The sequence below is a fragment of the Haliotis asinina genome, chromosome 16, assembly GCF_037392515.1.
Source record: "Haliotis asinina isolate JCU_RB_2024 chromosome 16, JCU_Hal_asi_v2, whole genome shotgun sequence".
NCBI lineage: Eukaryota > Metazoa > Mollusca > Gastropoda > Lepetellida > Haliotidae > Haliotis > Haliotis asinina.
The window spans coordinates 45,595,663-45,613,289 of record NC_090295.1 but is presented as its reverse complement, the minus strand read 5'-3'; the positions used below and the strand labels follow the sequence as shown (position 1 = coordinate 45,613,289).

At 40.3% G+C, this 17,627-nt stretch overlaps 1 protein-coding gene across 2 annotated transcripts in view; it reads left to right on the top strand.

Moving 5' to 3' along the window:
* Positions 1-9,111, top strand: part of LOC137268381 (endothelin-converting enzyme homolog) — a 51,659-nt gene extending 42,548 nt beyond the window's left edge. For both annotated transcript variants that reach the window (XM_067802947.1, XM_067802946.1), the window contains exons 16-20: positions 4-128; positions 543-608; positions 981-1,076; positions 1,242-1,318; positions 2,410-9,111. In XM_067802947.1, the coding sequence (XP_067659048.1) occupies positions 4-128; positions 543-608; positions 981-1,076; positions 1,242-1,318; positions 2,410-2,509 (464 nt within the window). In that variant the 3' untranslated portion in view covers positions 2,510-9,111. The remainder of the gene's footprint in view (positions 1-3; positions 129-542; positions 609-980; positions 1,077-1,241; positions 1,319-2,409) is intronic.
* Positions 9,112-17,627: the final 8,516 nt, after the last annotated feature.

Below are 17,627 nucleotides of genomic sequence, written 5' to 3'. Positions count from 1 at the left end.
CAGGGCGTGAGTACGACAAGTATGGTAATCTTCGTCCCTGGTGGAACAACCGGTCAATTGAGAGATTTAAGCAGCGTACACAATGTATGGTGAAACAATACTCACAGTACAAGATCAACGGAGAGGCAGTAAGTACAATTATCTTACCTTCATGTAAAAAATACTTAAATTTCATTGGTTAATGATGCTTTAACAAGTTTCCGACTCACCCTTACTATTATGCCTAGCAAAAAGAAAAGAAAAGTTTGACATAAGGGTAACCTGTAGATAAGCTGACCCCCTTCTCCAGACTGCTTTTTCTGGTGGGGGCCTATCTAGGGTAATGTATGGTAATACTGTGCGCTGATGTCATCTTCCAGTGACATTATTAAAGACTTCTCTCGACTCCTCAGGTCTTTTGTTGGTTTTTGTAAGGAATCAGCCTACACTTCCTTCACTCGCAATCACCTCAAAATGACTGAGCATAATCATGATTCCATTTGTGAGGAAAAGTACTCAGTGTGAAATACATACAAGACATGTTGCTTGGTGTTTTTTTCCAGATCCGTGGTGAACAAACGTTGGGAGAAAATATAGCAGACAATGGTGGATTGAAGTCAGCATATTATGTAAGTGCACCTCACGTATAATATGTCTTGCCGCACATCTTTGCTAATCCATACCTAAGGTCAGAGGGTCCATCAAGTGAATCTAACAAGATACTCAGCAGTCCTGTCCATTTCTTTGATGTAAAAAATAAATATTTATACATACAAACAAGTTAAGTCTCAGTCCTTGTTGGTGTGTCTCATTGCATGCTGTTTACAGGGAGTATATATCTGGCCAAATAGTGTCAATGCAGACGACAACTTAACCATGTCAGCTTTCTTATAGGCTTGGTCCAGGCTTGTACATTTACTGGCCTTCTTATAGCCTCAATATTGCACAAGTTTCTATTTTGGGTCCTCACCCCACTTTTCCATGATGTTTGTACTTCCCAGGCGTACCAGGACTGGGTGTCTAGGAAGGGGGAGGAGAAAGCCCTTCCAGCAGTCGGTCTCTCTCACAGGCAGCTCTTCTTCATGGGATTTGCACAGGTATGACACTGAGATTTTGTAATAGACTCAATGTGAGTAAAGTTTTACCTATATTCGGCATTTGCAAAGTTTTGACTGGATATGTGAAAAAAGGGATAAGATAACCTCAAACTTATTAAAAATGGTATAAGTTTGACTGTGTGACTGACTGTCTGTCTCTACCAGGTGTGGTGCTCCAGTAGTACGAAGGAGGCTGACCACCTGCAGATCGTTAGTGACCCACACTCACCAGCCAAATACAGGTGAGTACAGGTAGCCATTAGAACATTGGGAGGACATCTGAAGATCCAGGGTAGAATAGGCCTTCGGCAACCTACACTTGCCATAAAAGGTGACTATGTATTCGGGTGGTCAGGCTCGCTGACTTGGTTGACACATGTCATTCATTCTCAGTTGCGCAGATCGATGATCATGATGGTGATCACTGGATTGTCTGGTCCAGACTTTTTATTTTTTACAGATCACAGCCATATTGCTAGAATATTGCTGAGTGAGGTGTAAAACTAAACTCACTCACTTTATTGAGAGAGAAACTTCATAATCATCTAGAGGGAGTCAGAAAGTGTTTTCATATTTTCTGAGTATACAGTGCCTGGAAGTTTCATTTTGATAGTGGTAAAAAATATTTGCCAGATGATTTTAAAAAGTCATGAAATCTCTTAATTTGCATAATATTTGTCCAGAACACCATGCCCTGTGTTGATATCATGTAGACATTTGCTGAAATAAATTACTTGTCAGGAGTCTGTGAAGATAGGGGTTTGAATTGATATTCAGCAACCCATGCTTGTCGTAAGAGGTGACTAATGGGATCAGGTTGTCAGGCTGGCTGACACTGGTTCCCAAATGCATAGATCAATGCCTTTGCTGTTGATTATCTGATCCAGCCATGATGGCTTACGAACCACCACTTCATAGCTGGAATATTGCTGAGCATGGCACCAAGCAACAAACAAAGTTGTCAAGAACCCAAATGTCATTCTCTCCCATGGCCTCTGTGGGTAAATAATATCTGACCGACTAATAAAACAAACTAATTAAACAACATGGTAGGAGTTATTAGAGCCTATCTTGAAGGCTTGGCTTATTCCTCGTACTGTAACATCTTGCGATTACGTTGGGAACAACGTACTGACGCTCACCCACCCACAAACTCACTTGCATTCACACTCACTCACCCTCAGCCACAATTTTGCTCACTCTTAGTCACTTTCCCACACAACCCAAAAACGTCATACTCACTCACTCACCAACAAAAATCCTCATGCATACTTATTCACTCACCTGTCCACCTAACAACTTAATCAATCACCCTTGTTATTTTCCATTTCAGGGTAATCGGAACACTGTCAAACTCGAAAGAATTTGCACATGAATACAATTGCCCAGTCGGCTCACCTATGAACCCAAAGGAAAAGTGTGTTGTGTGGTGAGGCGTGATACAACATGAGAGAAAGTAGTCCCTCATTACGAACTGTGATATGAGCAGTGGTCACTATCCGCCTGACTGGAGCACCCTCTAGTGACCAGCAACTATCCACCACCTACTGTGTGTTGGAAGATGTATATTTTTAAACTTATCCGTCTCACATTAAAGAGGAAAAGAATAATATGAGAAAAATATGAATATACAATTTATACAATTTTAAGGTTTTAAAACTTACCATATATCTGTTCATTCTTTTTCACTTTTGTGTGGGATAGGATTATCATATATATATATACATGTACAATTTATTGTTAAAATATTCAATTTTGAATCTCATGTACCACTGTGGAGAGAATTTAATTTAAAAGACACAGCTTTTAAAGTGTATCATGAGAAAGAGATTTCCTCAACAGTCATGATCATGAGATTACATACAGAATTGTGATTGCGATTGTAATTACTGATGAGTCAAACTACTGAATTATCATGATGAATTAATGAATTAAGTGTTGAATTTTCATGAGATAACTGTAGAATCATCATGAACATAATGATTGAATCATCATGAATAGAATGACTACTGAATCATGAGGTTACATGTTTAATCATGATTATAATACCATTGAATCATAATGAATGGATTAATGCACTGATCACTGAATTGCTCTCTATTTAATCATGTATTACATCATTTGCATTCACTGGCCACTGATTTGAGTAGAGTAGTGATTAAAGAAGAGTGACTCAGTGCTCACAGATTTGCATGTCCCTGTGAAGGCATGTTGCGACTTGTTTTTTAACAGAGAATAGGTTGTCAAACTGAAAGAGTTGCTTGCCTTGAAGTCAACATGTGTTGGACTCCTTGTCACCTGGCTAAGATCCTCAGCCTTAAGCCCCAATTCTGCTTTAACTGGTTACACCCTGTCTTGCCCTGCTGTGGAGCTCAGCTGGGTGACACATGGTATTGTGCCAAGCCTCATTGACTTGGCCGTCAGACCTCTGCCTTTTTAAGTCCCTGATTGGGAAATCTTTGACATTTTACTGGCCTTTACAAGTCGTATTTTACTACGAGGAATCAGCCATGTATATTTCCCTTTTAATACTGATAGAGGAGGGTTTGTGTCAGGACATGTTTTGGTGTCTCTCTCAAAGCGTGTCTTGATGTGTGTCATGTGGCATATATCAAGATGTATATCTTAAGGTGAGTCATGGTATATCTTGAGGTGTGTCATGTGGTATATCTCAAGGTGTGTCATGGTTTATCACAAACAGTAATTATTTACAGACGACTGCCATATAGCTGGAATATGCTGAATGCAGTGCTAAACAACAAACAGATCAATAAAGGTTATAAATGGTAATGTTTGTACAAATACTGCAGTTCTTTATATTTTATTTTTTGTTTGTTGTACTGCGTTTTAAAATATAGTTCCTGTCAGTCAGGGCACTGTCTGTGGATTGTACTATTGTACTTAATTTACAAACAGCTGTGATGAGTTTAGAAAAGCATTTCTTTTCATGTGCAATATTATTTAAGCATAAACACTATTGTTCAGAAGTCTCATTTGAAGTATAAGAAACCATACAGTCTTAGCAGTCTGTATTTGTTCTTGCTGAGATTAACCATTTGTATTTTTTGTTTCACAGTTTTTGTGGCTCTGCATTTGTGAACATTCCAAAAGTGCTTTCTGTATTTGATGTGTTTCTTCAGAAATTCATGGCACAATAGATCCTCGATACTCTCTGCGTCTTGTCAGGATCCCAGGGCACGGTTGATCCCTAATACTCTGCTTCTTGTCAGGATCCCAAGGCACGCTAGATCCCCGATACTCTATGCGTCCTGTCAGGATCCCAGGGCACGCTAGATCCCCGATACTCTATGCGTCCTGTCAGGATCCCAGGGCACGCTAGATCCCCGATACTCTATGCGTCCTGTCAGGATCCCAGGGCACGCTAGATCCCCGATACTCTATGCGTCCTGTCGGGATCCCAGGGCACGGTAGATCCCCAATACTCTATGCGTCCTGTCAGGATCCCAGGGCACGGTAGATCCCCGATACTCTATGCCTCCTGTCAGGATCCCAGGGCACGCTAGATCCCCAATACTCTATGCGTCCTGTCAGGATCCCAGGGCACGGTAGATCCCCGATACTCTATGCCTCCTGTCAGGATCCCAGGGCACGGTACATCCCCGAAATTCTAAGCTTCCTGTCAGGATCCCAGGGCACGGTAGATCCCCCAAACTCTATGCTTCCTGTCAGGATCCCAGGGCACGGTAGATCCCCAAAACTCTATGCTTCCTGTCAGGATCCCAGGGCAGAGTAGATCTCATGAATTCCATGCAGGCCAGAGTATGTGCCTGAGTTAACATGCCCCATGTTGGAAATCCACTACAGAGATTACCCAGCAGAGCAGATCCCCAGTACCCCATGTTCCATGTCAGAATGAGTAGATCTCAAGAACCGGTTGCTGGGATTCCAAGGCAGAGCAGATCCCCTGTACCCCATGCATGGTAGAGTTGGTCCCCAGTACCCCATGCTTTTTTTTGCATGGTAGAGTAGATCCCCAGTACCCCATGCTTGTCTCTGTTATGATTCCAGGGCAGATTAATCCTTCAGTACCCAATGCTTGTCTCAATGTAGAGACTACAGGCAGGGAAGGTCCCAGTAGCTCATTCTGGCATTTCTTTAGGGATTCCAGGACAGCTTAATCCCCCAGTGCCAGGGCAGATTAATCCTTCAGTACCCCATGATTGTCTCAATGTAGAGACTACAGGCAGGGAAGGTCCCAGTAACTCATACTGGCATCTCTGTAGGGATTCCAGGGCAGATTAATCCCCGAGTACCCCATGCTTCTCTCTCTGTAGGGGTTCTTTTTTCGCAGAATAGGTCCCTTGTAGCCCATGCTTGACTCAGTAGAGACTTCAGGGCAGAATAGGTCCCCTGTACCGCTAATGTTCACAGATTCAGGCAGTGCTTGCCGTTGGTTGTACAGTGTTCCAGAGTAAAATCTCTCTTGTCTCCTGTTCAGGGGTGGTAGTGCAGCCTCGTGTTTAATGTGTTTGTTGATCATGCCAAATGTCTGTATTTAACCTGCACATGGTTGCATCTTATTAATTCCTGTGTTCTCCATTGTTACATTGCGAAAAGTAGTGTTACTCTATTGCTCTCTCCCAGTTTGATTGTGAAAAAGCTGGTGTTTAGCCATTCTTGTTGTTGTTTACATGATCTAGGAATCATATGCAAAGCTTTGTAGCAATAGTTATAGCTACTTTTAACCTTTTAATTTACAGTGTTCATACAATTATTTCATATTTTTTATGTAACATTTTTACCATTCAGACCATTTAACTAAATGAATGTGTATATTGTTTTGACGTCTTTTAACTGTTCTATCATATTTGTTTATTCATAAATATTTAGAATCATTTTAATTGTATTAAAAATACAGGTTTAAAAACGCTGTCATGCCTGATGAACAAAATTCTGTAATCATTTCCCAAAATGTTTACAGAGTTTTCTATGTTTTGTAATATATGACTGAAGTCCCTTTAGCAGCACCAGGGCCACTGGGGTTCGGTTGTGCAAGGTGATGCTGTTTGCCATACAGACCTGCATCTCCTTGACACAACATGGTTTGATTATGGTTTACCCTATATTATGTTTCTGTAACACCATAGCCATTCTCATGGGTTTAATTAAGCGTTTTACATCTCTGGCCAGCATGCATTGCTGCCCTTCCACGTTAGGCTCACCATGTTTAAGTGTCATATTGTTCAAAGTGGCATCAAACCCATGTACACAAGCACAGAAAACAAACCTGTGGATATTTATTATATAATAATAATTAATATCTGTAATTAGGACAACTAATTATCAGGAAATTATATCTTAAGAGCAAAACCATCAAGTTGTGGATGTAAATATCAATAGTATTTGACTGTGTCTTCATTCATCATTACTATGTTAAGCTACTTTCTTAGTTTGTACATGGTGAGCTTTGACAATTAATCACGTGCCATGTAAATAATGTAAGCCTGTGTTTTTATGTTTCAACTTTCAATCATGGCAAGTTTTGTGAAATGTTGACAGAGATGACACTACAGAACTTGCTTAACTAACAACAAATATTAAACAGATGTGACTAGGTAAATCCTCAGCCATGCAGGGTGCAATATCTCCAGTCTATAAACAACCCGGGGCCTATAGGCCAACATTGCTCTGCGTCAAAGGTGAAATGCTGTCTCCATATTCCTACCTATAACTTTGTGTCTCTTGCTCTAAAAGCACTTATTTAAACTCAAGTGAAGTCAAGTGCTCAAGACAAGACATTAAGAACAGGGTTCCAATGACATTCTCATAATGGAGTACAGATTAATTCCCGCAATGAGTGACGATGTGCCAGATAATGTTGAATATTTTTTTGTAGACCATTGTGAAAAGTGACCATTGTTCCAGTGTACCATAATAATGTATAGATATGGCTATATTTGTACGCCTTGTGTATATACACCATTAGGTCCTACATCAATATGCAGGACCTGCTTGTACATTTGTCAGTGTTTAATGAGTGCATATCCAAACCAATATAAAATAATTCTTGAATTTGAAAGACCAATCATATACTTATTGTGAACTGAAACTATTTGGAATTGATTCTCTTCATTCTTAGTGTTTTCAAGGTGTCTCTTCATTCTTAGTGTTTTCAAGGTGTCATTCTCAGAGCCTAGCCATGGGGGCCCTTCAGGGGAGTGTTTCACAAACCAATCTCAATACTGAGACTAGCATAATGTCTCTAAGCAGGCTTGAGAACTTATGCCAAATTCTGCAGATTTCAATGAGTCAAAGACATTTTCATGATCCATACGACAACATATACAGAAAACAAAGCCCTTTGACCCCTTGCATACATTTTTCTTATAATTCCATTCTCATGCATATATGTGTATTGTATGTTAGTGTCCCATACACAGATCGTAATATACAGAGCAAGGGCTGCTGATTAATACCTATGTGTGCCCTGACCATGCGTATTCAGATGTTTATGTCAGGTTTGGTTCCATTATAGTCACGGGTAAATATATTGTGCAGATACAGGATAGACAGGATTAGGGCTATTGATTATCAAGATGTGCCCTGCCTCAGTGTATTCAATGGGTAATGTCACAGGTTTGGTCCCAGGTAATGGCATGTACCATGTCCTGTACATGGACTTTAGCAAACCTGTTCCAGGAAGCTCACCTGGTAACAGGTCTGGACTTGACTCATCGTCGTCACTGACAGTCTTTACTGTCCTATTTCTGGTAGAAGGGTCATGACACCTTCTTCATTGATGGTCAGTCTAATTCATATTCACCACATCAAGAGTTGAAAATGAAATTTTATGCCATTAGTCATTTGTAACAGATAAAACATGATACTTTTTTTTAAGTATTTTGATGCGGGGTTTTTATGTTTCATCCACATGATATGAAGGTGAGCTACAACAGTGTTATTGTAAATAGTACAGAATTAGGGCTATTTGCAGTCAGAGATTTGCACAAGCTCTGCATTCTCCAATGTCACATGTACCTGTGTGAGGCCCATTTATGGTGTCCTGTCATGATATTGGTGGACTATTGCTAAAAGTGGTGCATAACCAAACTCACTCACTCACTCTCTTTCTCTCTCTCACACACACACACACAAACACACACACACACACAAACACACACACACACGACTATTTCTGAGGGTACCTTCTTTATACTTGTGATATGTGAGATATGTGAGAAGCAACATATTATTCCAGCTACCCTTAGAAAACTTGCAGGATGAAACATATTCTTGTGTCATACATTGATCACTGATTTGAAGCTTCAGAGTTAGGTAAAAAAATTTCTTTTTGTGAGTCTGTTTTAAATAATCTGTTTTGTGTTAGGTACCATTTGTTAGATGAAAGCAATAGACAAACTTGAGGCTTTTAAAGAGTTGTACTAAATTGGATGTGTTGCGGTATCGTTTTGTGTATTTTGTTTATCACAGATGTAGATTATCAAACAGTTTAAGTAAACTTATCCTCAGTACTTTTTGTCACACTCCACTACTGAGTCTAACAAAACCTTATAGGAGCTCGCGTCAGGATACCTTTGAGATTGACAAATCAGAACACACCTTACCAAATTGAGAAATTGCACCTTCGCACATACCTTTTAAACTTTTTATCTCAAAAAGGTTCGTACCCGAACGATTCCGAATGCTATTTAGTGTACACTCACTTCTGGGGGATGCACACAGCGTACGTACAACCATGACAACGGTGAGTAAACAGTCGCTGAAAATAGTGGTTTTGGCAATATTCACTTGGACAAAGTGCTGTGACTATGTGTCCCAGTCCACCCAACTGTCAAATGGGTACCTCGTTAGGATGAGAGAGCCACAATAAACTCGGTGCACCTAGTGGCAGCAAGAGTTGTATACTCCCCAGGGAGTTGAGATTGAAATATGATGTGCTGTTGAGATTGACATCCGGTGATCGAGGGAAAATACCTAGCGCCTAGAGAAATTGCCTTGCAGTTTGATTTGTGTGCTATACAAGAACACTTATAATAATAATAATAATAATAATAATAATAATAATGTCATCTTGCAGATTGAGATAGAAATGCAGCAGAAAGGGTTTGGGTGATCCTGGCACAGTCAGGCTGGTCAAGCTCATCATCAGCTCAGGGCCCTCACCCCCTCTACACGCAGCCCAGACAGCGAATGGGACTTCTCCCAGGAAACACTGCCTAGTCGAACCCACCAAGAACTTTCCGGAGAATATGGAGGCTCCCCAACACTGCAGCCTTCTGCATTACCCAGATTGTCAGAAGGGCTGTGCTCCCGGTGGAGAACCCGGGCACTCTCCTGATCTGCGCCAAGAGATCAGGAGGTACCAAACCAAGGGCACCGAGAACAATGGGGAGCCTGACGACAGTGTACTTGGGATGCAAGCGAGACATTTCAAAGGCGAGGTCCGCATATTTATCATGCTTTTCCTGAATCTTGCCAATCACATTGCTGTCAAAAGGGACAGAAAATTCTATGATATAAATAATTTCATTGGCTTTATCAAAAAGGACAAGATCAGGTTTGTTGGCTGGAATTCGTCTCAGGCTGTATATTGGCCTATTCCAGAGTAGTTTAAAAGCATCATTTTCCAGGACGCCCTGAACATGTTCAGGGTCGTACCATGGATGGACCTCAGAGTCAAAGCCACAGGCATGGCGGAGACGATAATAAAAGCAGCGAGCCATGCCATCATGTCTTTTAAGATATGCTGTTTGTGCCAAGGAAGGGCATCCACTGACAAGGTGTTGGACAGTCTCTGTAAATTGATTGTAAAGACGACATTTCATATTGATATTTTCTTTAAGAATCACATTCTGGCGATTGCGAGTGGGAAGTGACTGGTCCTGAGCAGCAAAAAGGAAGCCCTCAGTTTCACATTTGAGACCAGCCGACTTCATCCAGGCGAAGGAGTCGGTTGGATTGCTGTTCTGTTCCACACACTGCATATACACACGACATCTTGCATCTTGTCATCTTGCAGAAATATTAGCTAATGGTAACCATGTCAACAGAAACCCCAAAGCGTATATACTGCAGTTCAGATAACTCTGTTATATGCCAATAGTTGTTTGTGTCAGTGACCTGAATATTTTGAAAGTCCCTCCGATCCCTAAATCCCTAAATAGTAGCCGTTGTCTGATTGGTTAAATCTATTTAACCGTCTCGCGTTTGATTGGACAGTCACTGGTCGCTCAAAGGTTACCTGACGCGACCTTTTATTAGGTTTTGTTAGACTCATTGGTGGAGTGTAACGTAATACACTGTAACTAAATTTACTTAGGCTGATTATCAAAAAATATCTAGGACGGAAATCTTGAGGTATTAAATGAATTGAAAACAAAATCCAGATTCTGAATGAAGCTATACTTCACAGGCTTGCATATATTTTCTTACTCCATGACCCTTGAACAGTGACTTGTGAATTTAGGCAGTGAAAATATTGTGAAGAATTCAGTGTGTGAGCAGGTCCTTACATGAAGCAATGGGTTGAGGTGTCAAGCCTACGGCACATGTAATCTGAATTCTCATTAGTAATAACAGTCACTGGTTCACCAGTGTTCTTGTTCGAACAAGGACATGACATGAAGCAATGTTAAGGTCTCAAAAACAGTAATTTAACCCAAAAGTGGAAAGTATCATGTTTGATGGAGAGATGTAATCAATGCAAACCTGTGAAGTAATGACAATGACTAAGCATAATTACCCTTTCTCGTGTAATTTTGCACATTTAGATACTGTAAATTTTCGTATCAATAAACTCCATATTCTTTATTAATTTGATGAGTTTCACAAAGATGAAGTTTTCATGTATGGATTGTGACATGGATGAGCAATTGTATTTTTGTGATATGTTTTATTTTCTGCTAATAATCTTGATGAAAAGGGTAAGAGTATGGTTTATGAAATATAATAATATTTGAATCATTAAATATGTATTAATGTACTCGTCACTGTTATTAGCAGGTGCTTGATGAGGTTTGTGTTTATTCATGTTTTGGAATAAAAAAAATGTGAAAGTTTTAAGAATTGTTTGATTTTTATTAAAGGTTTACGACTTTCTTTTTTTGTATTTCTGTCTCAGGCCCTATCCAACAAAAACATCTTTGCGCTAAAATACCCACAGTTCCCTAGTTCGATGCAATGCTCAGCTGATTATAGATCTTTTTCTTGGTACAATTTTAGTGCTAAGATAATCTCAACTCCCAACTCACAAACACAAACTTGAGACAAACTTGTAACTGTCCATTTCCAAATAAATTTACCGGTATGGCAACGCAGTGTGGAAGTTCTTGTACTAGCCCTGACTTATGCCAGTTTTTGAAAATGTTAGGTCACTGACACATAGATTAACATGGATACTCTTCCACCCCCCATACACATGCATACACAATCACACACTAGTCTTCCATTCCCCAAAATCTACTGCTTTTTAATTTTCTCACCTGCTTTGCTTGTTTCCCGAGATACAACTTGTTTTCATGAATGATTCTATCAAAATCGCTTCTTGTCATAATGGATATAAATCATTCTGTTACAAGCGATATCATGCAAATCTTTTTTATCATGATTTAAAAAACTTATTTAACTATGAGTGAATGAGTTTAGTTTTATGCTGCTTTTAACAATATTCCAGCAATATGACGGTGGGGGACACCAGAGAATGGGCTTCACACACTGTACCCACGTGGAAAATCAAACCTGGGTCTTCAGCGTGACAAGCAAATGCTTTGACCACTAGGCTACCCCACCGCCCCTATTTAACAATGACTAGGAAGTAGTTTTGATCTTTTAACTTGATGAAAACAAACCATAATCTAACTGATTCTCAATGACTTTAGACCATGATGCCATGATTTTAAAAAATGGTGGCACCCTGTCGCAAACATCTGCCAGTGTGAGAATAAATGCTATTTAGGATTGTTTACACCAGGTTACAAAATCTAAACTACTCTCTACTGGTAGTAAAATATGTATTTGATTGATAGATAATAGGATTTAGCATGACATATCTTATGACATACCAGTTTCACTCTTGAAAGTGAGGTGGGTGCAATATAATACTACTTATGTACAATATTACTGTCACTTTGACCAAAACCTTGATTGCTTCTGAGGAGGAAATCCTTACGTTACTAGTAAGCAGTTTTGATTTTATTTCACTTGATGGAAACAAATCTAAATCTTATATCTTGGAAGCGAGGTAGGTGAATACGTGCAGGCTTCCACAATGTCTGCTTGGCACTCACAAACAAGATATTTAGCACGAACTGAGTGGCCCTGTGGAAATGCGTGCACATATGACAGCATCACCAAACACCTGGGAGCATTTGACGGCAACCTCACTATATACAACTAACTGGGTGAGAAGGAAGGAGGCAACTTTTGGGCTACTTTTAATCATTTGGTATTAAATAACCATGTGTTTTTTATGAAAAGAATTGGTGTTCCGCTCAAGATTAACCACAATTGTTTCATATGTAATGGTTAAAAGAGTAAAAAAAACGTGTGTTTATCCGTTTTTATCACAGAAAAGTATGAAAATCACACAAATAAATTAAAAGGTAAATTTAACTAGGTTTCATTAGTTGTAAGAACTTTCTGCTGCTGCAATCAGTATTCTGAACATGTGTGAACATTGTGAATGTCAATTGACAGAAGCATTCATAAAATCTGAACTGATCTCTAGTCTCAGGATCATTGAATATTATCAAGTTAAGGATGCAAACTATTCGAAATGAGTCAAGACTGATTCTAAACTTTAGGAACTCATCATGTGCAGAGGTGGAAATTCAGCCATCATGATGCTTGGGTCAAAATGTTTACATGCATGAAGGCTGGTGGGGTAGTACAGTGGTTAAAGTCTTCGACTTGCCAAAGAACCAGGTTCAATTTCCAACGTGGGTTCAATCTGTGAAGCTCATTTCTGGTGTCCCCCGCCATGATGATACATTGCTAAAAGCGGCACAAAACTGAACTTACTCACACACTTATGTGCATGACAAACTGTCATGTAGCATGTCAGCCACTCATGAGTCAAGCTTGAAATATGGCCCTTCGGATTTCTGATGATTAGCTCATGACTTTACGGTCCATGTGAAAGGATTAGTATTGAGTCTTGTTTTACACAATTAAACAATATTCCAGTGAGAAGTGGGTTTCACAAACTCTATCCATGGGTGGATCAAACAATTGTTTTTCAGTGTGAAAACCAAATGCTTTAACCAGAAGACTACTTGAAAGGCTTATAACACCACCTTGATCAGGGTGTGAGTTAACACTCTACAGATACTCATTCAATGAACCACTCAACCACTGACTCATCTATCCACTCATCCACCCAGTCACTTGCTCAACCACTTATTCCCTCACTCAGCCAAATGGCTCAACCACTCTGTAACTCATCCCTCACTCTTTCATGCACTTATTCAACCACTCACCCAATTACTTACTTATCCACTCAAACATTCCCTAACTCATCCACCCAATAACTCAACAACACACTCATAGAATCAATCGCTCAGCCACTCCTTCACTCAACAACATACTCATAGAATCAACCACTCATCCATTCACTCACTCAATAACATACTCATAGATTCAATCGCTCATCCACTCACTCAACAACATACTCAAAGAATCAGTCGCTCATCCACTCACTCACTCAACAACATACTCATAGAATCAACCACTCATCCATTCACTCACTCAATAACATACTCATAGATTCAGTCGCTCATCCACTCACTCAACAACATACTCAAAGAATCAGTCGCTCATCCACTCACTCACTCAACAACACACTCATAGAATCAACCACTCATCCACCCACTTAACAACATACTTATAGACAATCGCTCAGCCACCCACTCAACAACACTCATAGAATCAATCGCTCATCCACTCACTCAACAACATACTCATAGAATCAATCGCTCATCCACTCACTCAACAACATACTCATAGAATCAACCACTCATCCATCCACTCACTCAATAACATACTCATAGATTCAATCGCTCATCCACTCACTCAACAACATACTCAAAGAATCAGTCGCTCATCCACTCACTCACTCAACAACACACTCATAGAATCAACCACTCATCCACCCACTTAACAACATACTTATAGACAATCGCTCAGCCACCCACTCAACAACACTCATAGAATCAATCGCTCATCCACTCACTCAACAACATACTCATAGAATCAATCACCCATCCACCCACTCACTCAACAACATACACATAGAATCAATCGCTCATCCACCCACTCACTCAACATTGTACTCATAGAATCAATTGCTCATCCACTCACTCACTCACTCACTCAACCACACTCATGCAGCCACTCACTCGAAAGCCTGCTCATTCAATCACTCACTTTTTCACTCACTCAACCACACACACTCATGCTACCCCTCACTGACTCAACCACACACATTCATGCTACCAATCACTCACTCAACCACACACTCATGCTACCCGTCACTCACTCAACCACACACTCATGCTACCCGTCACTCACTCAACCACACACTCATGCTACCCGTCATTCACTCAACAACACATCGTAATTATGTTGCTGTGGCTGTAAGCGGTTCTCCCCATGATGTGACAGAACACCACAGTGCTAATCACTATTGATTTCAATTCACTGGAGATGTGAGCTTCGAACCAAAATAGAGACATGCAGGTAATTTGTGTGATGTTGCTGACTGCTTCAGATACATCGTGTCATACAGTGCTGTCATTGAAACTACCAAATGTTCCTTCAATTGAATTATTTCATTATTGTAATATTCCCAGTGTGATGGGAGCAAAACATCAGCTGTCAAGCTTCAATATTCATGTCCGATGTTTTTCAGAATTACAAGAATATGTGACCCCCGATATAGTGTTGTAACATATAAGTCTTACCAGTCAACATAATCCTTAATTATTTCTGCATGTTACTCACTGTGGAACTTGAGTCAGACATATAACCAGGCCTCGTAGAAAACACAAAAGTATTCAAATATATCACAAGAGCTCACCTTCATGAAACTTAATACCTTCAAGACATTTCTGATTCTGAAACATTCTATGTTTGTCAATATTTACTAACACCAGTGCGTAACTGTCTGAGCTGGATCTGAGTGAGTGAGATGTTTAAGGTATGGATCGGCGAGTGAGTGAGTGATTAGGTGGGTGAGCTAGCTAGCATCCATGTCACTACTTTTTGAGCTAGTAGATTAAAGCAAGAAATATTCTCACAAATGTTAGCACACCTGAGGCCCTGTTCAGATCTAAGGGTTGTGGTTTCAGATTTGTTCACATTCTGTCCAAAATAACCAGTGTCTGTAATACCTAAAGTCATATATCACCATACACAAAACCAATTCATGACTACAAATGCTGGTAAAAGGCATTGTGAAACATCAGTTCAGACCCTGTAAAAATTATATCAGTCAGTCTAAAAAAGTCATGCGTGTAAATATGTCACAGTGTCTGTTTTAACAATGAAAATTTCAGGTTTGAAATTGATGTCATACTTCATGAACAGCCAGAAAAAGTGTTGGTAAAATATTGTCACAGGATTTCTTTTCTGTTGGGGCAACAGTTCAAATTAATGTGTCTATAAATGTTGCTGTAATGTTATGGTGTAACATTAACAAGCATTTCCTTATGGAAAAGCTGAAGGGGGAATGAAAGGAAGAGGGGAATGAAAGAAGGAGGGGGAATGAAAAAAAGGGGGGAGGAACAAGAAATGGAAGGGACTCCAGGAGCAAGGAATGGAAGAAGGAGAGGTAGGCGCAAGGAATGGAAGGAAGGGGAGGATCAAGGAACGGACGAAGGGGAGGGAGGTGTAAGGAATGGAAGGGACTCCATGAGCAAGGAATGGAAGGAAGGAAGGGAGGATCAAGGAAAGAAGGGGAGAGAGGTGCAAGGAATGAAAGAAGGGGAGAGAGGTGCAAGGAATGGAAGGAGAGGTAGGAAAAAGTACTGGAAGAAGGAGAGGGAGGAAAAAGTAACAGAAGGACAGGGAGGTGCACAGAATGGAGGAAGGAGAGGAGGGAGCAAGGAACGAAAGAGAGGGAGGGAGGAAAAAGTAACAGAAAAAGGAGAGGGAGGTGCAAGGAATGGAGGGAGGTGCAAGGAATGGAGGCAGGGGAGGAAGGAGCAAGGAACAGAAGAGAGGGGGTGCAAGGAATGGTGACAAGCATATTTATTGGCCCTTGTCTTAAGCCCTGTGCTTCCTTCCTTCTGTCATCACCTCATGTAGGTCAGTGAAGTTCCCCTACTGCCCAACAGTTTACAGTTTGGAAGCTTGCCGCCAACAATGTCACTTGGAGACTGTATGGCCAAGGATCAAGAACACCAACAAAATTATTAAGATAATTTAAACTTGTCTCAAAATTTAAAAGTTTCCACATGTATAATATGAACATAGATATCAGTTGGATTCACCATGCATGTGACCTGTGCTCAAATAGGTCCTTGCCACTGATTTTCACTGTGGAGCAATTAGATAAAGTGAGATTACCAAGCCACAACAGAGTTTCCTATACAAGAAGCAAAACTAAAATCCTGGTTTTACTTACAGTTGAACCCTTAACCACATTAACCGTTGGACTGCCAATTGTACACACCCAAGTCAGGCTATGAAACAATACTTTTCACAACATAACATTCAGGAGGAACTTTTCCCCAACAGTTTCTTGATTCGTCTCTTCAAGACCAGAAGACCAGCTTGTGTCACCCCATGTGCATCTTAAGTAACAGCTGACAGATGAAAATGTGTGACGATATTCCAGACCGCTGGTGAGGATGCTAGTCCGGCCAGCCATGGCAGTTAGATATGTTTACTTTGTAACTAAACCTCAAAGTGAGTAAGTTTTCTTGCAGATGTTAATACACTCTGAACCTGAGGTAATCTAGACTTGCTTTATTTAAGGCTTTAGCACTGCAGAGAAGGCGTGGCATTAGGCAAAATAATGTGGTTCAGGGACTGTGAGACGGACTAATGGAGAGGAAGCAACAAGAGAAGCAACATGCACTCCATACAGCAACACCACGTAGTCAGAACTATTGTTTGATTGTTCTGGTTTTCTAACAATGATCCGGGAGTTAATGGACGGTCATACTGAAGGAGTAAACTCAAACATGTGCTGTGCAAAGTTATAAACAATGGCATCACAATAAACAGAGTATCGTCAGGAACTGCAGGGACTGCAGGATATTATAGATATACAGGTATATCACATTACATTTTTCAAATGATATATATTGCAATATCATTTGAATTGTTGTATTCAAGTACGTATATACCTGGAGTATGCCGGCTGCCAGCGAACATTGAGAGCAGGCAGAGCAAATACCAATGAATGCACAAAGGAGGCACAACAGCCAGCGAGAAAGCAGAGGCAATGCTGAAAGGATGTCATTATTTGAATATGATGGTACATAGAAGGCAGCTGGAGTCAAGCAAAGAAGGCACAACTGATGCCAGAGCAGTTACACCGAAACATAGGTTTGGCAACCTATGTGC